At 40.7% G+C, this 24,252-nt stretch overlaps 1 protein-coding gene across 1 annotated transcript in view; it reads left to right on the top strand.

The window, feature by feature from the left end:
- Nucleotides 1-2,775: 2,775 nt before the first annotated feature.
- Nucleotides 2,776-24,252, top strand: part of CDHR1 (cadherin related family member 1) — a 59,754-nt gene continuing 38,277 nt past the window's right edge. The window contains exons 1-9 of the mRNA XM_039546460.1: nt 2,776-2,836; nt 3,089-3,091; nt 3,582-3,677; nt 11,853-11,998; nt 13,379-13,429; nt 15,078-15,167; nt 15,863-15,949; nt 19,002-19,118; nt 21,281-21,424. Coding sequence (XP_039402394.1) covers nt 2,776-2,836; nt 3,089-3,091; nt 3,582-3,677; nt 11,853-11,998; nt 13,379-13,429; nt 15,078-15,167; nt 15,863-15,949; nt 19,002-19,118; nt 21,281-21,424 — 795 coding nt within the window. The remainder of the gene's footprint in view (nt 2,837-3,088; nt 3,092-3,581; nt 3,678-11,852; nt 11,999-13,378; nt 13,430-15,077; nt 15,168-15,862; nt 15,950-19,001; nt 19,119-21,280; nt 21,425-24,252) is intronic.

Below are 24,252 nucleotides of genomic sequence, written 5' to 3'. Positions count from 1 at the left end.
ATGTGACTATCTGTATAGATAACAGGCTCTAATCAGCGGTGCCCTTTGTATTGTGGAAAATGCATAAAATAAAGTATATTGGGCCAGATTGTCCTCTCCACATCTGTGGTCAGAGAGGGTGAAAACCTGGTGGATTCAAGCAGGAAGTGAGGCAGGCTGTGTCTTCAGCACCATCCTCCCCTACTTCCCACACTGCAGAATACCCCAGAGGCTGCTTTGCAGTGACCAGGCTCCATGAGCAGAGAGGGAGCTGTTTTGTCCATGGAATTGTCCCCATGGAAAATCAGAGAATAAGGTCATGCTGACTCTCAGCATTCATTTCCTCACTGTTCTGAAACTCCCTCTGAGGGTGGTATCAAGGGGGAAGGGATAGCTCAGTGGTTTGAGCATTGACCTGCTAAACCCAGGATTGTGAGCTCAATCCTTGAGGGGGCCACTTAGAGACCTGGGGCAAAAATCAGTACTTGGTCCTGCTAGTGAAGGCAGGGGGGCTGGACTCAATAACCTTTCAGGGTCCCTTCCAGTTCTAGGAGATTGGTATATCTCCAATTATTATTTATTACCTTATCAGGGGCAGCAGCTGCCAGCTGGATCCATGTTTCCAGATGCCTAGAAGCTTAAGGGAAAGGGTCAGGAGGTTGTGAAGCAGCTCGGGCCTCTGTGGAGGTGACCGTAGTTTCTGACTGGTCCCCAGAAGTCTATGTGTTTGTTGACCATATCCCCTGCCATTTCCTTGAGTGGGATGGGAAACACTTACTACCCTCTATCCACAGAGCAATATAGAAAGAACTCTGTCTGATCCTGTAGGAGTCTTTCCAGTGACTTCAGTTGGCTTTGGATCAGGCCCTGTGAGTAGCAACTTGAAGATTTTCCTGTTTCTTCTGCAAGAAGAACATACATGGGGGCAATTTAACCCTTTGTTCATTAAACCAAGCCTGGGAGTTCCAGGTGACAAGTTGGGCCGAACCCATGGCACTCATATGTTTCAGAAATAATTCATGTGCTTTTCACCCACTCATGGAGCCACATCCCGCACTCCTTGCTCAGGCAAAGGTCCCACTGAAGCCAATAGGAGTCTTGCTGAGTAAGGAGTCGGCGTTTGGCCTGTCTAAGGCAGCTGGAAAGGACAGAAAGCTTGTTCCAAATGCTTAGTTAATAATAGTAAAATGAATGGAATGATCACAAAAGTGCTGACAAATGGAGTACATCCACTGGGGCCCAGTCTGCAGCTGCTGCATGGTTGGGCCCTCTAGGACATGGACAACACAGGGCAAATTATTCCCACCAAGGATCAGTCCTACTCCCATCGGCAATGGCTTCCATCCAGCAAAGCACGGAAGTGTGTGAGTAATCCTAGTGAAGGTAAGCACGTGCGTAAATGCTGTGCTTTGGATCCAGACCATGGGGTATGCTTTAGAGAGAACTACCTTTAGGAAGAGAGAGATTATTTCATTCTCCATGATCAGTTGGTATTCTCTGCCTTTACTGAGAGCTCCTAGCAAGAGTGCCTAGATAGTGCAGTTGTGATGTGTGGGTATGGTGACGTGGCTACCTGTCCACTGGAAACTGGACTGATCTCACTAACGCCATCACTTCCAATTCACTTTCAGTCCCAATGTATATAGTTCATGTCTGCCAGAAGAAAAAGTAACTTTGATCACACCAGATTAGCAAAGTGGTTTATTTAAAAAAATAAAAATCCTGGGCAAAGAGAAAAAGGACTTGTGTTAATTTCTTGCTAACTTCTGAGGGGGTTGTTTTTTGTGTGCTGTTCTGTAAATTCAAAAACATCATTAAAATACATTAGAGCATTCTTAAAGGGAAAGAATTCTGCATCAAGCTGACAGCTAGAAGGCTGCTTAAACATCTCCCTTTAGGAATTATTACCATTTGCCAAGTTTCTCTTATGTTTTGTTTATATGCATTTTCCAGTGTGGGTTTCTTTCCCCCCGAATTTACTGAATATATATATATTTGTGTAGCATGAAATACACTTTTAACTGTACGAAACAGAAAACAAAGAGAAAAAAACCTATTTCATTAATATTTTCTTTGGAATGCTTTTTTTTTTAAAGTTTCAGGGTGTTAATTATAAGTTATATACCAGCTATAAAAGATGCATCAAAAACTTAACTGAAATCCAGACATTTAAAAAACAAATCTTTAGGCCATCTCATGAATAAAAAAAACCCCATTGCTGGCTTCTGTCTATGATATTTTCTGTTGTAATTGATGACTGTCCTCCTTTAAAGTATTGATATTAAAGTATAGATGCTTAATGTACCATGCATTTGTTTTGAGTTCCTACCCCTTTGTTTCTCAATGAAGCCAAAATCTAAAATAAATAAAAATCCCTCTTAGCTCTGAAAAGCAGAGGAGTAAATTAGAGAATAAGACATATTTTTAAAAATTCAACTTTACCTGCCTTCTGGCTTCTATATTCAAGCAGTGAAGAATGGCTCATTAGGCAACCTAAACACAGTGCAAACAACCGATCCTGTGAGAATGATGTTGATTCCTCCCAACCTTGTATCAGAAATGAGTCCCACAGCTCCTTGCAAAGTAATTGGTCTAATTAGGTGGTAGGAAGGAGCTTCTTTAAATTCCTCAGAAATTAAGACGTGTCATCCGCTTAACATCTTAACATCTGTTACTGCCTCTTGCACATTTCACCACCGCACAGGTCTGAAGGAGACTTTGCAAGTCCCTTTAGACAAAAAAAACAAACCAAAACACCTTTGAAACAGAGAAGAAATTAGCCTTTCCTTCAGTGGGATGAAGCATGTAAGGCATTTCGCCCCATCTTTATTTCTCAATTTGGTGCATGTTTGCCTGGGTGAGTACGGCTTTCTCTTTGTTAATAAACAAATAGAAGGACATGGCATATCCTATAGTAATCCTTACTGATGGGATAATGTGGTCCTGAAATTGTTTCCTGAGAGACTGATCACTGTGCACGTTACCCCCTCCTCCTGTTTGCATATTTGAAAATTTGTTTCAAATGGGCTATTTTGATTTTTAATTGAGAGTGATTAGAATGACAACTAATTTGCTTTCTTTTTTTTTCTTTAACTTTATTGTCTGGCAGCAAGTAAGTAACTATTTAATTATGGCTTATTGCTCATTCAGTAGGTGTAATTTCAAAATATATTTAGAATATTGATAGGTTATTACTTAGCCATTGGCCAGGTGTCAGACATATACACACAGAGTGTATGGGAACTGCATACAGAAATGGTGAATGCGTGTGAAGGTTACTTTGCAACATGCCGTTTCTGAATGTTTGAGGCTCTTTAAACATATCCTGTTTAGTTCTTTTTTTCTACACTCATATTCTTTAAATGCTGCTGTGCGGTATTTATGTGAATTATTGGTACAACACCATAGGGGAGCAATTTAACATATATATAATTTAAAAGGTAAAAAGTTCATGAGTATAATTGGATATGTTACATACGAACTCACATTATTTCCCAAAGGGCTTATCATTCTTTGTACACAGAGAGAGGCAGGATAGGAAATTTAAGTTACTGCAGTTTATGAAATGCTTTTCTTTGGATTCTGCTTTGTTTTAATTGCAGCTCAGGCAAATTATGCCCCCTACTTCTTTGATAATGGAGCCAGCAGCACTAATGGGAACATGGCACTTCTCAGCCTTTCAGAAGACACACCTGTTGGTCAGTATCACAGTAAATGTGTTTAAATACATTCTAAAATTGCTGTCCTTTGTTGCCTGAATCATTACAAAGGTATGGGAAAGCATACAATTTATTTTGTTACAGTGTCCATTAACAAATGCCCAAAATGTTCTAGTAGCTTTGCCTTTGATGGACTTAAATGTTATTCTTTCTCTCTTTATAGACCTTGCTTCATTTAAAATGACTTGTTTGAATGCAAACTGCATTTTAAAATCGTTATTCTTCTCTCACACACTATTGGTCACCTGATTCACCCAGAGCATCCGAGCATGAGTGTTGTGAGGTCATAAATAATTTGTGATATTAAGAGAGATTCTTGTCTGCCCAGGCAGATGTTTATGGGAAGAGAACAGAGTTGTTGATAATTATTAATGACAGCTTAACTGTACATTGAAATGAAAATAAGAGAGAACACACACAAGGTTTTTCTTCAAATAATTATCATCCTTTTTATGTTTAAAGTAGAAATGGTTGAATATTTACTGTCACAATATTTTTGTGATTTTTTTTAACTAACTGGGGTAAAAAAATCTCTTTTTTTTAATTGAAAATTTTGGAGGTTCTATTTCCCAACCAGCTCTACCTTAAAGGTGTTATGGTTTTAAAAAAAATAGCATAGCAATGCACCCAAATGCAGCACTGGAACTCTGTTTTGTGTTTACTCTTGTCTGGCTGTAGTTACTAGCTTTTGAATGAGCCCCATATAAGGTAGGCACTATCTGTTCTGGTTGGAATTAAAGTGAGTGAGATTTTAAAAAGTGCTCAGCCTGGGCCTAATTCTGTTCCCATTGTCATCAATGGCGCAACACCATGCTTTGGAAAATTTCACCCTAAAGTTTCTTTGGCATGTTTTGTAACAGGAGGTGTTTGTCATGGTGTGGTTGGGAAAAGTATCCCCAGCCCACTCTTGTTTGGAGTGCTATGTATTGGTTACTTCTACTCCAGACACATCTGCATTTCAGTGGTGGTGAAGATATAGCCAGTGGAATTTCACTCTAACAGGAAAGGACCAATGTAGCAAAAATTATCCTTCTCTTCCTTTTGGGATTGATGGCATGGATTCTCTTCAGTTTCTGCAGCTGTAGGACAAAGGGCCACTCCCGGTGGGGGCAGACTCCAGCAACACCAGCCTGAGGTCTGGTCTACACTTAAGTTTTAGGTTGGATCATGAATTTTAGGTTAACATAGTTACATTGCTCAGGTGTGTGAAAAATCCACATCCCTGAGCAATGTAGCTATGCCAACTTAAACTCCAGTGTAGATGCAGGTAGGTCAACGGAAGAATGCTTCCATTAACCTAGCTACCACTGCTTGAGAGGTCAGTGGTCCTACAGTGATGGAAAAATCCTTTCCGTCGCTGTAGGCCGTATCTACACTAAGAGGTTGTGGCTGCATAGCTATGGTGCCGTAGCTGTGCTGCTGCAGTCCCCATAGTGTAGACGTAGTCTGAGTCTTCTTTACTCCTTCCTGGGCTCTGTGACATGAGGGATCAGAGTTTCTTCTTCAGCTCTTCCCACCAATGGGAGAGTGGCAACATCGACCAGAGAAGAGGGGAAGGAATGATGATCCTAGAAATGTACCATCTAGCACATAGCTTATAGTGTTAAGTGATGCATTTTCCAGTGGAATTAGCTCAGCTGGAGACTGCCCATGGTGAACCTGAGTTTCACTATAAGCAGACTGAAGCTGCAGAGCCAGTGGGAATTTGTTCTGACTCCAGCAATCGAAGGCCAGCACCAGTGTACCCACACCAAGTAAACCCCCCAGTGCAGTCAGGAAAGCTGTGATTTGCACCAGTGGATACTACCCCTGACACTCAGGTAGATCCCAGCTTTTCTTGTCTACACTTGGGGTTTGTTCTGGGGAAGCTACATCAGTGGCTGGCCAGTGACTACTGTAATCAAGGCAAAATCCCAACATAGACCAAGCCTACAAGAGGACTGAAAATCCATTAGTATACAATGAAGCAAAATGTGACTCTTGTGCCATTTCAGACAGGATGAAATTCACCCTGATGCTAAGGGTTCACTCAAAAATAATCAAATCACTTAAACCCCAGGTAGGGGCTGCAGGTTGGTAGATGGTTAGGAGCGGGAGAGAGAGGTGTTTTTTTGGCTTAGATCTCAGGTGGTCTCAGAGTCCCAGCTAGAAGTGCGTCTCTGATAGGCAATTAGCTAGGCTCAGAAACTTAAGAGGATGCTGGGCAGCTCTCATAAGGGGAGACATGGGATTGCTGTCCAGAAGCCAGGAGACGGTGACCCTACCATTTAAGTGCTTCTCCAAGCCTCTCTGGTCTGAGATTTCCTGTCTGAGTGGGTTGGAAGCAGCGTGAAGACATCTATTCTGGCAGTACTTTGGTATGTTCCTTTCCAGTCTTGCTTAGAACTTGGATGTGCCATGAAGAAAAATGAGAAAATAAAATCAAATTTACCAGCAGGCCAATTCAATGCATTCCTCTGTTACTAATTTAACAGATAGTCTAGATGTGTAATGGGTTGAAAAAACTCAGAGTAATTTCAATGGTTCACTGTCAAACAGGAAGGAAATATCTAGTGGGGTTCTGCAGTGAACTGTCCTATGTCCAGTGCTATTCAATATTTCCATGGATGACACCAATATTTTATGGATGACACCAAGCTGGAATGGGTTGCAAAGCACTTTGGAGGACAGGATTAGAATTCAAATGACCTTGAAAAATTGGAAAATTGGTCTGAAATCAATTAGATGAAATTCAGTAAAGACACTGTCAAAGTACTTCACTTAGGAAGAAAACATCAAATGCTAACTACAAAATGGGGAATAAGTGGCAAGGCGGTAGTACTGCAGACAAGCATCTGGGATGATAGTGGATCTCACACTGAATGTGAGTCAACAGTGTGATGCAGTTGTGAAAAAGGCAAATGTCGTTCTGGGGTGTATTAAGAGTATCATATGTCAGACACGAGAGGTAACTGCTCCTATCTCTTGGCACTGGTGAGACCTCAGCTGAGTACTGTGTCCAGTTTGGGGTACCACACCTTAAGAAAGATGTGAACAAATTGGAGAGACCAGAGGAGAGCAACAAAAAATGTAAAAGCTTTAGAAAACCTGACCTATGAGGAAAGGTTGAAAGAATTGGGCATGTGTAGTTTAGAGAAGATAAGGCTGAGGGGGGACCTGATAACAATCTTCAAATATGTAAAAGATTGTTATGAAGAGGATGGTGATCAATTGTTCTCCATGTCCACTGAGGATAGGACAAGAAGTAATTTGCTTAGTTTGCAGTAAGGGAGATTTAGGTTGGATATTAGGAAAAACTTTCTAACTGTACTGATACTATAAGCACCTGAACAGGTTACCGAAGGAGGTTGTGGAATCCCCATCACTGGAGGTTTTTAAGAATAGGCTGGACAAACACCAGTCGGGGATGGTCTAGGTATACTTGGTCCTGCCTTGGTCAGCACAGTGGAGGCTGGACTAGAAGAACTCTTTATGTCTTTTTCAGCTCTACATTTCTATGATTTTATTATTCTAAGGCTCCCTAAAGTGAAGGATCCAAATGGGGCAGCTGCTTCAGTGCTAATGTGCTATTTATTGAGTGCTGTCTGTGTGCTGAGTGCTACACTAAGCAAAGATCCCTGCCCTCCCGGAGGTTGCAGCTAAAGGGCCAGATTGTGGCTTTATCAGTTACTGTTGTATTTTCCCCTGTCCCTATATGAATAATACTCTATTTGCTTCTGTTTATGACAAGAGGGGGCTGTTTGCTTGTACCCACTGATAGGATTTTGGTTGGATTTTTAATTTACTTCTTTTTCAGCAAGTGGAGTCAGCGTGCCTAGGATAGCTTTTTAATTGGCATTAACACTGTGCTGGGAAGTGTTCCCAGGGTGTTAATGATATGGAGAGCTTGTGCATGATATAACTCATCCAATATTAGGAGCTGATACTGAACTGGAAGAGAAATTGCAATCGAACAATTCAGTTTCAATGGCACATAACCAAGTGTATCAGTTATACCCGAAAAACCAGCTCAAGAAACAGTAGGGCATAAAGATCAATCAGCCCCATTGTTTCCTATTGGGAGACCTCAGAAATCTCAGACTTGACATGAATGTCAGTGTTTCATATTACCTTCCGCAGTAGAAATTTCCTGTTGCCCTTATAAGTAAGTCCCTAAAAACTGCAGCAGGTAAAATGCTTCAATTACCACAAGAGATTTTTGATATGACTAGTGCTTAGGCTTGCAAAGAAGATGCCAGATTGTATGGCTAATATTTGACTTACAGTGGTGTTCCCTCCATGCATATCCTCTTTTCCCCACATAAAGGATGAAAACTGCAAAGGATGAAAACCTTACTGGGTTTTTGAACACTCAGTTTCCATCCTGCGGATAGTTCAGTGGGAAGGGGTGGATTTGCACAAGTTCAGGTTGAAATACATTCTCACACACTTGCATAAAATTCTTCTTCTGTAGCCCTTATGCTGCATTGTCTACTGTTTGATTATGTGTTTCTTGGGAGTGATATTATTGTTATTTATGTGTACTGGGGCAGTTCCTAGGAGTCCTGATGATGGAACAGGGTCCCATTATGTGAGGTGCTATACAAACACAACAAAAAGGAGATCCTTGCCTGAAACAGTAGTTAGTGTATTAGACTGGGAGCCAGGATTTCTAGGTTGCCACTGGCTTGCTGTGAGATCTTGGGCCTTTTTGACTTAGTTTCCCCATCTGTACAATGGGTGTATTATTTGTTGCACGGCGGTATTGTTGAGCTTAATTAAAGTGATTTGCTTTCCATAGGTGAAAGGTATCACATATTGCAAATGTCAAGTGCTATTTTTATCACTAATGTTCATGGCATCTGAAACATCCAGTATAGCTTTTTAAACAGATAATACAATTGGAACAGCTGCCAGAGACAAATATGCTAGAAACCCACAGCAGGATGTCTCAGAGAGGTAGAAGAAATCAGCTGGAAGGCAGAAAAACAGTTACGCATTTGGAGAGGAAATAGACAGGATAGAGATATATAAGGTTGAAGAGACAGAGAGTGAGAAATATAACAGTGAGGCAATTAAAAAGTGGAAAGTTATAATGACACAAAAAAAGAGTGAGAAAAAGATTACATTGACATTGGAGTCATTGGAGTCAATCCAGATATATGCCTGTGTCAATGAGAGCAGAATCTGGCCTGAAATGTGTGTAACATCAAGACAAAGATTTTCAGAAACAAAAACATTTGAAGTCAATGGGAGCTGCTGGATGTTCATCTCTTTTGAAAATCAGCTCCCTTATATAGGAAGCTAAGTCAGGATATAGACACCTCGCTGTGACACCCCATTTTTTGAGAAAAATCTCAGACCAAGTTTTTTCTTTTTCCCCTTTTATTTTGCAGTAAAGCAAAATAAACATTGACTCCTCTGCCTTTTCCTAGTTATTTGGTGAATTACAAAGTTATATTTATAATTTTCCTGGGAGTTTTTAAATGGAAAAGCCTAAGGAAAACATGATTTGGTTTGCAATTTTGTGCGCCTGTTTTCCAAACTCTTCGTACTCACTGGTGATGGGTTAAGCTGGATCTTGGCAGTGTGTACTACCAGCATACCTCTTGTTCCTCTGTTACTCTATGCAAAATTTTAATGTTTATTTTAAGAAAACACCACATTTTTAGTACTTCCAATAGCAGAGATTGCCATACAAATGAGACCTGATGCACTGCAGTCTGACTGAATCTTCCAATAGCCTCTTAAAATAATCCCTCTATCCTTGTGGATAACCAAATATGCTGAGTGTCAACTTCAGATGCCATGTTGTTTGATGTTCCACAGCCCTTTAGCCCTCTGCTCCATTGTACTGTGCCTTCATAGGTTTAATTTCTATATCTGAAGAGTGAGCAAGTGATATTTGAAAAGCTTTTATTACAAAACCTGAGAAAATACAAGAAAACATTCATGATGCATAGTTACTATTGACAGCACCACAATCCACAGCACATCAACTGTAGTTAGGGAGCTAGTAATCTGCAGCAGCATTGTCTATCTCTGCTGCTAAAATAACCACATGTGCTCTAGTGCAGACATCAAAAAGATATTGAACTGCTGCATGATTTTAAGATGCTTTATAACAGGAGTCGGCAACCTTTCAGAAGTGGTGTGCCGAATCTTCATTTATTCACTCTAATTTAAGGTTTTGCGTGCCAGTAATATATTTTAACGGTTTTAGAAGGTCTCTTTCTATAAGTCTATAATGTATAACTAAACTATTGTTGTGTGTAAAGTAAATAAGGTTTTTAAAATGTTTAAAAAGCTTAATTTAAAATTAAATTAAATGGCAGAGCCTCCCAGACCGGTGGCCAGGACCCAGGCAGTGAGAGTGCCACTGAAAATCAGCTCACATGCCGCCTTCGGTACATGTGCCATAGGTTGCCTACCCCTGCTTTATAACTTAAGGTAAAAATCTTGCAAAACTCAGTGTTTCTGAATGGTTTAAACCAGGAACAAGGCAAAACTTGGTGGTTTCATCAGACAATACACACTAACCTTGTGTGAATCCTTAAATCTGGAGCCCACCTCTGCCACATTTATTTTTAGGAGAGCATAGTTCACCTCTGTGGGCCGTGCTTGGATCATTCATGCTGCCACTGACAGAGCCAGGAAAAAAGATCTTCCTTCTAATCACCTTGCCACACAACTTCCTCAGCCACTACCCTTCCTTTAGGAGAAGGAGCTATGACTTTTTGTGGGCTGTCTGTGGTATAAGCAAATTTCACTGTTCACCCAGCTGGTAGAGTTACTCAGCTACAATACTTTTGCCACAATGTAAAATATAAGTTTCCATAAGCGTGGTTTTGTGTACTGAACCATCAGAATTTCAAGGGAGAAGGTCTGAGCATAATTTTTAGAGTTGTTTGTGGTTCTTACTAGAAAGAATGATCTTCCTAGTGGTTAGAGCATTGGACTGGACCTCAAGACTCCTGAGTTCTACTTCTGACTTTGGCACTAACTTGTCGTATGATCTTGGGTAATTCACATAACTTGTTTGTGCTCAGTTTACCCACCTGTAAAATGGGGATAACACCACCTGTCAGGCCCAGTTAATTGATGCTAGAAAAGTATTTTAAGATTCTGGGATAAAGGGTGCTATATAAATGCAAAGTAGGATAATGGACTTTCAAGGATGTTGCCCAGTAAATGCCCCACAATGTTTTGAAAATGCAGTTCCCTCAGGAAATGTCACGTTTGGTAAAAAGAGTCATTTCACCACACAAGCTGGCACTGTCTTCTCATGTATTTAAAAATAGAAATAATATCTCTTTTGACCATCTAGTAGGCGAATTAGACTGATTAATTTATAGGATTTATTCATTTGTGTGTGAGTGAGTGGATGGTTGGGTGTGTTGTGTAAAGAATTTAAATGAAGGGAAAGCTAAGTGGAAGAAAGGAGGTTGACATTTATTTAGTTCTGAGAATGGGTAAGCCTGTGGTCATTCTGACATCTGTCAGGGGAGAGTTCCATAGTCCAGGTCTAGCTCTTGTGGAAGTTGTCTTCAGCATTCATGGGGCTCCACATATTTGACTTACAGTTCCATTGTTCCAATGAGGCATAGCTATCCTGTGAGGACGGGCAGCAGTCTTCCTGTCAGCTGCAGATGTAAGTGGGTATTTTAATGCTCCCATGGCCGGCTGGGCATCCAATAGCATTGAGGACCCCAATGGTGTGGACGAGTTTAACAATCTGTGGACAGTTACCCTCAATAGTGGGGAATGTTACAGAGGATACAAATCATTCAGAGCTCTTACTTCTTCCTACCAGCATCACCTCAGCCTTGCTTGGGTTCAGGGTTAGTCAGCTACTCTTCATCCAAATGAATTTTATGAGGGGAGAGGATTGAACTTTATCTCTGGAAAGGGAGGACCAGTTGCCCACACTGATTATCTGGGTTTAACCAATAGGCAGAATCGTAACTATTGAACTGTATACTTATGATCTGGTGTTTGCTTCTGACCTTAAACTCTGTAACTCTGTGAATACATTCCTAGAAATCGGAGCTGGTTTACAAAACTTCACTAACCATAAAAAGGAACTAAATGCATAAGGAATAGTTCAATGAAAACATATCCTGGTTGAAGTTACCATTGGGAAGTCTCATGGAATGACTAAGTCTATCTTTTCAGGTACACATGTGTACACTCTGAATGGAACCGACCCAGAAGGAGATCCTGTGACCTACGGAATGACCTATGAAACTGGGTCAAGAAGTTACTTTGCCATTGACACAAACTTGGGCAATGTCACCTTGATTGAGGAGCTTGACAGAGAGGTAAAGTACAATGAAATGGTACCCATCTGCATGTTTCTATAATTGATTCAAGTTCTTAATTTGATTAGTAGTTTAAAGGGAGAGTGTCAGTTCAGACCCTGGTGTAAATGGTAACTTGAAGTCTTTCAGTCATGATTTGAGGACTTGAGTTACTCAGTCAGAGGTTATGGGTCTGTTACAGACATGGGTAGGTGAGGTTCTGTGGCCTGCAATGTGTGGGGAGGTCAGACTAGATGATCATGACAGTCCCTTCTGGCCATAAAATCTGAGTCTATTTGGCCTCCAAATCATGTAAACTTATTCTGCAGTCTAATTCTATCCATATTAATATAATACAGTATATTATTGCACCTGTCACCTCCTTTTCCAGTTCATTTATAACACTGCTTCTACTACAGAATCCTGGAGTACACAACTGTTAAACTCTTGCCAAGTAGAAAATTCACTGCTTATTCCTACGCTGTTTTCTGTCTAGTTCCTGATGCAGCTAAGGTTCTCTAATTCTAGGAGATGGAATCTGAATTTCTTTAGGATTCTCCCAGATGTAGGATGAGTTGGGTTCTCTGTAATTATTTTTCAAGGACAGATTGATTATGATACAAAAAATGAATATTGATCAGCATATATGCTCTTTCCCACATACACACAAGCATATTTTCTTAGGGGGTCAGACCCTCAATTAAGTGCCATGCTGCCGCTGTTGAATTTCCTTAAATATTTCATTTGGGACTGATTACAAATAATAGAAATAAAAGTTACTAAAATGGGTTAAGAAACATGTATCCAGTTAAATGAAAGCCCTTCCTGTCAGCTTAGGAAAGTCCCACCAAACATGGCATATTAGGCAACCTTGTTCCAAGATGCTCTAAACTCCTGATTTGACCTGTTTTGGGGGCAAATCCTTTTCAGGTGAGACTGCCCAATATTTATTAAATCCCTTAAACTACTGTGCACCAAATGAGCAGAAGTTTCACACAATACCTTTTGAGTTAGTATTTTCTTGAAAAATGCAAAAGTTGACTTCCAGCAGCTCACACATAGGAATTGCTGGATCAAATTGCATGGTCCATCTAGTCCAGCATTCTGTCTTCAACAGTGGCCAATATTGGATGCCTCAGAGGGAAATGCAAGAAATCCCACAAAATGTCGATGCAGGCTAATTTCTCCCCCCTCCCCCATGAAAGACTCATCCTAATCCCTAATAGTTAGAAATCGTCTTATGCCCCAAAACATGAGGCTTTATTTCCTCTCCAATACCTTTGTTAGTGTTAACTGTTATAACTCTGGGTATTCTTGCGATCCATTTAAATACGCAAACCCTCCTTGAATAATTTTGCTAAATACTGGACCTCTGTTTAAATGAATTGTCTTTGTTTGCAGAAAGAAGATGAGATTGAAGTTATAGTCAGTATTTCAGATGGCCTGAGTACAGTGAGTATTCACATGTGCCAAAGCTTGTCAAGCTCACCCTTTCTGCATTAGCTACCTTTCAGACAGTATCTTGTTTTATAAGAAAACATGGCCCAATGAGGGTCTTATGCTACTTATGCTCTTTGATGAAATCACAGTAACTCAGACCTAAATCCAACTCCTTGTAGTCATTTCAAACTGATTTTGGATTCTGTGGTCCAAGGCAAAAGTCTGACTCAAAGTAGGCTGTAAAACCATGGTATCTTTTCATACACAGATATCTCATTTGTGTGCATGCACCATAGTAGGTCTCAAGCCCAAAGAAGAGTTGGGCCTGGTCAATTTTTGAAGACCTCTAATGAAAAATTCAGTGTTGCAGGAGTTAGTGTTGGAGAGTCAGTAGCTGGCGTTCCTCCCTTTGAGTCACTACTGAACTTGCATGGTGTGGCATTGCACTAAGAAGCTCAGTGTTGCTTAGAGTGCTGTTTTTGTTTGTTTGTTTTGTTTTGTTTTGTTGTTGGTTTGTTGTTGTTGAAAGTCTGATTATTAAGGGCCTGATATCATTTTCATAAGAGTAATTGAAGTGACTGCACCAATATCCTGACCTAATTCCACTTGAGACCCATACATTTCCCTGTTGTTTTTATTTGTTTTAAAGATAGGAAGGATGGTTTTATGATTAAGGCACAGGACTGGTGGTCAGAAAACTTGGGTATTATTTCTGGATGTGCCACAAAACTATCCAGGGAAACTTGGGCAAGTCACGTAGGCCCAGATCCTCAAAGGTATTTCAGTGCCTAACTCTCATTGATTTCAGTGGAAGTTAGGCACCAACATATCTTTGAGGATCTGGGCCTTAATCTCTGTGTTTTCATTTTCTCCTCTGTAAAACTGGTATAATGATACTCTGCAATGCTTCCTTACTCAGAGGAGTGTAGTGAGAATAAATGTTTAGGAGGCACAGATATAATGAGCAGTGCCATAGAAATCTCCTTAAATAAAAGTATCTGGATCAAGTATACATCTTTACTTCACAAAAAATGGTGCAGTATTGCTGGGAATTGATATTAGCTACCGCATTTCATTCCAGAAGAGGTACCCTTTATGTTGGATGCCAGAGTGAGCTTTCTAGGTATAAATGGGACCAGATTTTCAAAGTTAGCTTCATGCATTTGCACACACCCAGTTAATGCACCAGTGGTATCAAATGAGGTATCTGCACATCATAGCCAGCTAGGCACCTAGGTAGCCTTGCCTATGCACAGATATCTCATTTGTGTGCATGCATCAGGTATATTTTGAAGCTCTTGAAGAGTCTAGTAAGTGTGAAACTAACTTTGAAAATCAGCCCCATAATCTGTTGTTCATAGAGTGCCCTGAGAATTTGAAAGTCATTATATACATCAGTAAATAATACTCTTATGGGAAGCTTTACATTGTCTTTCTTTTTTGGGGGCAGAGGTGGGGGGGGGGAAATTCTTTAAGAAGCCCATGATGTTCTCTTTTACCATTTTCCCTCTGAATGATGGTAGCTTGAGGACATTCCACAACAAAGCAGTTTTTCACTGCTATTTAACTTCTTAGCCAGTCGGAATCATAGTATGCAAATGAACAAGCGTATGGTGTAATTTAGTTTATTTCAATAAGTGTTCATCATATTCCACTCCAGGTTGCTGAAAAAGTCCGAATCCTTGTTACAGATGCTAATGATGAGAGTCCAGAGTTTATCAACACACCTTACATAGTCCAAGTCCCAGAGGTTGGTTGAGGGTTTTTTCCATGCTATAAGTATGTTTGAATGGGGAGCAGGGAAGAGAAGCTAATGTGTTTTCTGTAACATACCATCACTAATGTGATTAACTCAATGTTTAGCTGGTTAGGTTTTGAGTGTCACTAAAGTGTATGGTTAGTGAGGCAGTCATGCTGTGGTGTTCTCCACTGTCTGAATGCGCGTGGTCTTCCATGGGAAAGCTGTGATGCTTATTTGCAAACTATTTTCCACAGGAAGCCTGCTCCTGCTCCCATTGAAGTCAATGGGGATTTTACCACTGACTTCAATGGGAGGAAGAGCAACATCATAGAAGAGGAAGATTTCTCTGTCTCCTTGACCCCTACACAGACATTTCTCTCTTCCTGTTTCTGCCCCAATCTTTCCCTTATTTTAATATATTTTCTTCCTCTTTCATCCCATAATTTCCCTCACTTTCATCCCCACTCATACATGTGCCCATTCACTCTCCATCACATTCTGTGTTTCATTCTCTCCTGCCTTTCAATCGCTTTTCCTTCTACCTTCTGAATCCCCCATTCCCACCTGCTTTTCTTTTTTTTGGTTTCTCATTCCTTTGCTGCTTTCCATCCCTCTCTCATTCATTCCTCATTTCTTGCCTCTCTCATCTTTTCTCTCATTACTCTGCCAGTCCCCCTGATTCTAGTAACTGTTTTGATTCACAGAACACTCCCTCTGGGAGCAGTATCTTTAAGATCGAGGCAGCGGACAAAGACACGGGTTCCGGGGGAAGTATCACCTACTTCTTGCAGGTATTGGCATTACATGTATGTTTAAAAGTAGTCTCATTTACTGAGGCGCTCAGGCCCCAAGAGGATAAAAACAAGGCCATGGAGCTTGTTAGAAGTGTCATCATAACAGTAGGAGTGATGCCAGACAATGCATGAGATAAATAGATTCTAAATTAATATGCACCTCCTAGGAAAAGGCTGGGGTGGTTGACTGTGGACTGGGAACTGTTAGCATTCAGCTTCAATTCAGGATTCAATCATCTTCAGCCCTACTCATGCCTTCTCTGATCCCTCCTCAGTCTTCCTCAGCTGCTTCTAGCCACACGTGGTTCTCTGCAGTGCTTCAGCTACAACACTCCTTCTGGTTCTCAGGGTTTTTTTTTTGTTTGTTTGTTTTACTGTAATAGTTCTACTGGTACAACCTCTGGTGTAGATGCAGTTAGATCAGAAAGAGGTAGCTTATACCCATATAAATTATTTCCCTTCCTCTCTGGGAATAAGCTTAATAATAATAATAATAAGCTACCAGTATAAGTACATTTACACCAATATAACTGCATACACAGTACGGGTGATGTACTGCTTTAACTATGCCAAGATAACTAAAGCTGTGCAACTTTTATACTAAGTAAGGCCTTAGTTGGGAGGAGGGAACAACACGGCTGAATTATCAGGTGGGTCAGAAAACTTCTGTTGCACTCCCGATAACTCTGGATAAAAGTCAGACAGCTGAGAAGGTCAGCGGAGAAAGAACTCTCCTCTGATTGGTTCTGCATTGTGATCTTATGGTGCAGTAGGGTCCATGTGCCAAAAAACTAATACATACAGCTAAATATTTTTCTATTACCTCCATCAGATATGTTCACATGTCCTTTCATTTTTGCTGCTCTACTCCTGCTCATACTTGCAACATGATTAACTTAAGCAGTGTTTTAAGGTTCTAACAGAACATCTGTCTCCTGCCACATCACTGGCATTCTCATGTTTCCTGCTTCCTTTTCTCTTCCCCACTTATTCTTGTTTATCGGGAGCCTAGGCAAGTAGCAACTATCACTTTTGCACTATCTCAGTGAAGAGAAGTACAAACAAGGGCACTGCCTTGGGTGAACTAATAACAGATATTTGAAAGGCATGTTTGAAAGGGTTGACCAAGTTCCCTCATCAAGACAATCCTGTAAAGAAAAGGTGGCTACAACCTGAATTACTGTTGCTAAAAGCTTAGTCTGCCACTGAATAATTTTGATTCTCCCCAGTAAGAGGAAGTGGTACACATAAACTAACTCATTCATTACAGTATTTACTTAGACAAAAGTGAGTGCAGGAATCAATGTCTACTTGAGAAAATGCAAATATTTATGTAGAATTAAAGCTAATTGTCTTACCATGAGATAACTGAAAGAAAAAAACATCCTAAACCAAGTACTGTAATCAGCCAAAAAAGACACAAAAAGCAAACACAATGATCTTACTGCAAAGGAAATCTAACTCTTATTTAAATTCAATGCCACTTACAAATCTACTCTGCAATTCTGACAAGTCCCTCAGATCAGGTCACTATGTGAAAACCCATTTCTCTCACAGAAATTGAGTCTCTTACTTTTTTTCACAGTCATTTTTGTTCTGCGGTTTGCCACTCTGTTCCACTTTTGAGATGCTAGTGACCCTCATTTTCTCCTTAGCAAGAGGTAGAGCTAGCAGACAATATGTTGCATTGTTTAATGTCACCCGTAGTCAGTCACTGAAGAGGCACATTATTTACAGAGCATTGTTATAATACCATGACAATTTTCAAAGGCTATGCTTTTGTTTGACAGCATATTTCTATCTGTCCTATCCCCTTGTTAGGTGTTGCTCATTAACTCCTAAAACTTTCACCTTTGTGGCAGAAATTTTCTAGATTTGTGCTCTTTCTGAAGGTAATTTTTGTTAGTTTGAGGAAAAATTGGTTTAGTCATTTTTGAATATGAGGACACTGAACAAATGTATTTTCCCATTATAAAAAAATGATTGCAAACTTTTTGTGAACAGTGCTAGATGCAGCCAGGTTAGATGAATGTAGAAAATTGAAATTTGGCACAAATATAGCCTTACCGTTAAGAGAAGCCTTTGAGTGCCCTGTTGAAATTTGCTTTTGATATGACCAAGTTATGATCCTTTGAAAATCTCATACGTAATTCATTTTGCGTAGGGTTTTTCACTAACCTCACAAAATGTGCAGCGAAGAAAGGCCGTGCCATACATGTATATATGACTAACATATCAGTCTAGCAAAAAGTCCACTTAAAGTGTGCATTGGTTGAAGCAAAAGGCTCCATGAGAGCTATTGGCTCACTCCCTGAGAGCTCCCAAGTATCACATAACAGCGGCACGCTCTCTCTCACATGTTGGCCTTTTACAATATACAGGATAGAACATTCTAGTAGTGGTGTCTACTCAAATATGTCAAGATTTTCAACACAACCAATGAATTTTGGGTGCTTCAATGTTTGGTACCCACCATGAGACACCTTAAAAAGCCCTGATTTTCAGAGGGTAAATGCTCAGCACCTTATCAAAATCAGGCTTCTTTAAAACACTTCAGATGAGGCATCCAAAATTCAGCAATCACCTTTGAAAATCCTGACAACTGTTCCAGATAATGGATTGTACATGAACAATTGCCAGTTTTTTGGAAGCAAGTAGAATTTTGAAGTCCTGAAGAGGGGGACAACTTTGTTGTGGGTTAGTTTCTTTTTCATCTTTTTATTTTCTAAAACAAAAAACCCAACTAATTCCATCCAATAAATTGTTAACAGAATATTATGGCTACATAGTTAAATATTAAAGGCTGGGAAATGTCTTAAGTTAAGATTGCTGCATTATTTTGAATAATGAGAAAATTGTGATCTGTTCATAAATTGTTCCTGAACACAACAAGGTGAAATTAATCACGTGAATCATTCATTACAGACTGTTTACCCACCTCTGTTTATTATTCTAGTCTATATCTTTAGCAAGCTAAGTAAAAGTCCAAATACCAATCTTGTTTCCATACCAGTAATCTTTCACCACTTCTCCTCTTCTTTTATTCTAGAACATCCGTACTAATAAGTTTACCATAGACCGACACAGTGGTGTTCTTCGCATCAAAACAGGGATCACTCTAGACTATGAAAAATCAAGAACTCATTTTGTCACCGTGGTAGCAAAGGTATCAAGCTCTTTCCTGAAAGAAGAGGCAGGGAGGGGAAGGACTTTAACTGTGGAAAGCCACAGCTGAGGATGGCCCAAAGAAGAATGGGGAAAAATTAGACCCAGAGGAGTATACCTTCAGAGTTACCCTCATTCTGGCTAGTGCGGTAATCCGTAGTGTGTGCGCTGTAGTAAGGAACCCACCATTATGAAGGCATGAAGCAATATCTAGGAGTCAGAGTTACCAGCACATAAAGTAGAGTAATTAACTGCAATACTGGCAGTGTTTGTGTGCATCACTGCTCTTTGTCAGTACAGCAGGTGGAGAATAGTCATGCTGCAGAAGAGAGGTGACACATCTCTTCTCCAAAAACCATATATTTTCTTCCCTCTCTTACGGGCTGACTAATGGACCATAGTTATTCATATCCTTTAGAGGCAGCTGCACATTCCACTCCTCTCCCCACTACTATAAATCCTATGGAGTCTGTGCTTGTGGCACTGCTGTAGACTCATAACAGACTGTAAAACTATTGAGTCTGAGGGTAGGTTTACACTTACCTTCCGGGTCGACGCGGTGAGTTCGACTTCTCGGAGATCGAACTATCGCGTCTGATCTAGACGCGATAGTTCGAACTCCGAAAGTGCTGCGGTCGACTCCGGTACTCCACCACTGCAAACGGCGGTGACGGAGTCGACGAGGGAGCCGCAGAGTTCGACCCCGCCGCGTCTGGACGGGTGAGTAGGTCGAATTAGGGTACTTCGAATTCAGCTACGCTATTCACGTAGCTGAATTTGCGTACCCTAGTTCGACCCCCCTTCTTAGTGTAGACCAGGCCTGAGGTACAGAGACTTGCAGAAATATATGGGACCTGTAGTTCTGACAGACATGTTTGGGCAGGTGCTATGAGGTGACACAACTTCTGCTAGGCCACAAAGAACATTTTTGAGTGTTCTTGTGTTTTGTGAGTAGAGGTTGGCCTGGGCATCATTTAATTTTTTGGGGCCAGACTTGATCCGGGGAGGAGTTTGTGGCAAAATGTAGTCCAAATTCACCTGACTTTGTTATAGTGCAGAGTGGCTGGGATTGGGGGAGAGTGGACATATCCCTGCATAAAAGTGCTTTATTCTTGTTACAGTGGGGATGCAAAACAATTCACTGCTTTAATAGCCAGCATAATTGTTAAGGGGTTAAAATCTTCTCATATACTGAGTCGTCTCGCTAATTGGCTCTGTCGTGTCAGTAGCACAAACAGAGTTGATTGCACCGTGGCCACTTAACAATTCCCAGATTTATGCTCTTCCACACCTTTGACTGTGTCACAAGAGTCCTTAGTATCAGAGGGGTAGCCGTGTTAGTCTGGATCTGTAAAAGCAGCAAAGAATCCTGTGGCACCTTATAGACTAACAGACGTTTTGCAGCATGAGCTTTCGTGGGTGAATACCCACTTCTTCGGATGCAAGTCTTGCATCCGATGAAGTGGGTATTCACCCACGAAAGCTCATGCTGCAAAACATCTGTTAGTCTATAAGGTGCCACAGGATTCTTTGCTGCTTGTACAAGAGTCCTTAGGAGACTTTGATCACATACAGAATTTAATCTTCCCCAGCAATGCACTTCCTGGAGCAGTGTCTTTTGTTATGCCCTACATTTAGAATGAAAAGTTATAGATGTTCTTCCAGATTTGGCCTCTTCTTCTCACTCACCTGGTTCCTGCAAAGACTGATTTTCTTCCCTAGGTGGCATTGATAAATAGGAGCTCAAACGCAAAATAAAACATGTGATTCCATGTACCGGCACAACCAACTTTTAATGTTAAAAATTACTCCAGGGAGATTCAGTACTGTCTGCTTAATAAAAGAGGGAACCAAACAAACCACAAATAGAGGGAATAGGACAGAGCAGAGTTTTCTATAACTCTTGGCATTCATTGATTAGCTCTAAAGCTATCTATTTATCTGTTTCCACCTGTTATTGACCATTTTCTTGCTAAGATTAGAATAAATATCTCCACACATTCTTGTTATGATGATTCTAGCCCTGTATGTATTGCAGGAGATGCATTAGTTTTGGGAGTGCACTAATCAGGAGTGTGTGGTTCTGTGAGCTGATAAATCTCCAATCAGGAGTTCCAGTGGGTGAATTTCAGCATAATGACTTGACAATGCATTCTGTTGTAGGACGGTGGTGGGAAGCTCAGGGGAGACAACAAGGTGTTTTCAGCCACAACCACAGTCACTATCAATGTGGAAGATGTTCAGGACACCCCTCCCATGTTCATTGGGACTCCCTACTATGGCTATGTCTATGAGGACACCCTGGCGGTGAGTATCACTTTCACCTACAGGAGACCCAGAAGCAATGGAGAAACCTTTTAACATGACAAACCAGTGGGGCCAGGTGTCACAGTGGTTTACAGCACCAGCCTTAGAATTCTGGAGACCTACGTTCACACTCTGACTTGAATCTTAAGTGAAATGAGTCAGGTAAATCTCATGCTGGTACTTATTTGTGTCCATCACAAAATCACAGAGAGCCTGCTCCAGCTCTCTTTGAAGCCAAAGCGATTTTTTACTTGTACAAGTAGGATCATGATTAACAGCCACTCCATGGTAGGGACTTGCAGTGCTTCTGAAAGCGTTTGAGAACTCAAATTCCCATTAACCCAACCAGCCCTGCAGAGGTCCTGCAGAGGCTTCTGACTATTGGTGCAAGTGGAGATCTTTGACCTAAATGAACCTGTACTTACCATCTGAGAGGTCTGTTTTGGAGCCATCAGCTAGGGTATGGGCCAAGGAAAACTCTATGACTGCCCTATAAGCTACCCGATCCCAGACATCGTCTCCCTTGGAGTCACTAGGGAGGAGGTGACCCTGACATGCTAATAATGTGGGATCTTCTCTTCTGAATGATGGCTCCGGAGGTGGAATGGGCCAAGCAGCCTTTACAGCCGGTAGAGTCAGCTGACAGCTCTGAAACCAAACTGTCAATCGGGCAAATAATTTGCAAGTGGAGAGAGGAGGTCAGTGGCTACACAGCAGGTATGTGGCTGCCGCTGAGGAGATATCTCCATCAGGTTCCATTTCTATTCCATGGCCACACAGCCCAGGCAGACTGGAGCTTCTGAGTGCTCCATGATATGGAAGAATCCTGAGTAACAATTCAGGCACATGGAAACAGAAGCATAGCATATAGTCCAAAGGGTATTAGTCATAGCCATAGTCCGTCAAGTCCACTATCCTGCTTCCAGCTGTGCCTTATACCAGATGCTTCAAAGAAAAGTGAAACAACCATATCTCTAGCCAATTGTTATATATGAAGGAGATGGAAATTCCTCCCTAAGCCCAGTGCAGACTTGCTTTCATTCTTAAGCATGAGATTTTGATTTACCCTCTTTTAGCACATATGACTACAAATGGTATTATTAGTCATAAAGTTACTGAGTTGTAGACTCTGACTTCTAGTGGCAGTGTGGCTACAGTCTGTCTACCTACATTTCCCTTGCAGTTTCAGTAGATGCAGTTTTCTTTACTTTATTCTGTCCTAAATTATAATTTAGCATTGCTGTCTGCTGTTAAATAGTTGCTGTAGTTCTTTACCTAAAGTGCTGCATTTCAGCAGGGTGGTGAGGTGGAAGGGATTACTGTATATATTGTAGGTAGTTTTTAAGGCACTTTGAAATCCTTTGGATTGAAAGAGGCTATAAAAAATGTGATATACACTAATTTACTCTATGTAGTTACCAAGCGATCTTGAAAGACCCATATCTATCAAGTGCACAGAGTACATGGTATTTACTGTGGAAACCATGGGTTAGTAAGTATTAATTACATCCAGTCTGAGCCCTGCAATTTACACTATTATGATGATAAAATGATGGAAATACTAGTGTCCTTCCCAGCATGGCCTCAGCCATTACAGCAAACTTCACACAGAGAAACGCACTTGCTGCTTTCACTCTTACTTACACATTCAGCTTTAGTTCCATGAAGTTGCTCCTTTTTTTTTTTTCTGGGTGGTGCTGTTCTTGGAGTTAACATTTTTAACCCAGGACAAAGTGCTCTATCTCTATCCAAGGGACTGCACTGGAGTTCTTCCAATAGCCATTCTTTAAATCCATCTTCCAGCATAAAAAAGTTAGAAATAGAACACTGACATTTTCTGTGGCTATGTATCCATCTTTTTTCTCTTTGAATATCTTGTTCATAAATATAGCAAAGAAATTAAGTAATTCTTTGAGGAAGGGTTTTGCCAGCACATACGGTAAACTGTGTTATTGCTATTGCTCTGACAGAACCTTGCCATTGTTCGAAGTATACAGTTGTTGTCATGAAAATATTTCCAGTCACTATTTACAACTATTTAACATTATCTCAGGGTTCCCTTGTTCTATATTGATGTAGATTGAAATTTACAAAGGGGCCTAGAATGTGCCACCCTGGCTCATTGTGTTGAGTATTTTTACTCAGGGAACAGTCCCAGTTCAGTCAAGAGGCCTATCTGTGTGAGGCAATTGTGCAAAACTTATTGATGTTGGTAACCATCTATCCCACAGCAATGTTAATTAGGCAAAATGAAAGACTGTTAAAATTTTAAAGACAGCCACAAATGTTCCTTGTTGTTTCATAGCACTTACCAATCACATTGCCTTGGGATCCATAGGTTGCTTCTGCTGTCTATCTTGATTTTATTGGAGAGAACAGAAATGACCATCTGCTGTTTGGTGAATTACGTGGCAATCAGATGTTGCAATTCAAAGCACTGGAAACCTGTGGAGTAGTCACCTGTACATATATATTTGAGGTCTACAACAGTTGTGTGGCATTTCCAGGATCAAATCAGAGGACTTGAGCCTGCAAGGTGTTGGGCATTTCAACACCTTTGATATCATTAGGAACTGAGAGAGGACCTTGCAAGACAAGTACTAAGTGAGGAGTTTTAGGAAATGAAATACCCTCATTAAATGAATATAATGTCTCTGTGAGGAGAGGAGAGAAGAAATAGAGTTGACTTCCTCTGCTTAAAATCGGAGGTGGACACGAACCAAAAATCTTAAAACTGAGTTCTCTCAAACTTTTGGATGGCCAGGGAATTCCAATCTGCACCTGAATTTTGTAAGTGGCTCCAGTCTTCGCAATGTCATGAGCCTAAC

The sequence above is a fragment of the Mauremys reevesii genome, linkage group 7 (genome assembly GCF_016161935.1).
Source record: "Mauremys reevesii isolate NIE-2019 linkage group 7, ASM1616193v1, whole genome shotgun sequence".
NCBI classification, from domain to species: domain Eukaryota; kingdom Metazoa; phylum Chordata; order Testudines; family Geoemydidae; genus Mauremys; species Mauremys reevesii.
This window is presented reverse-complemented; position numbering and strand designations above follow the sequence as displayed.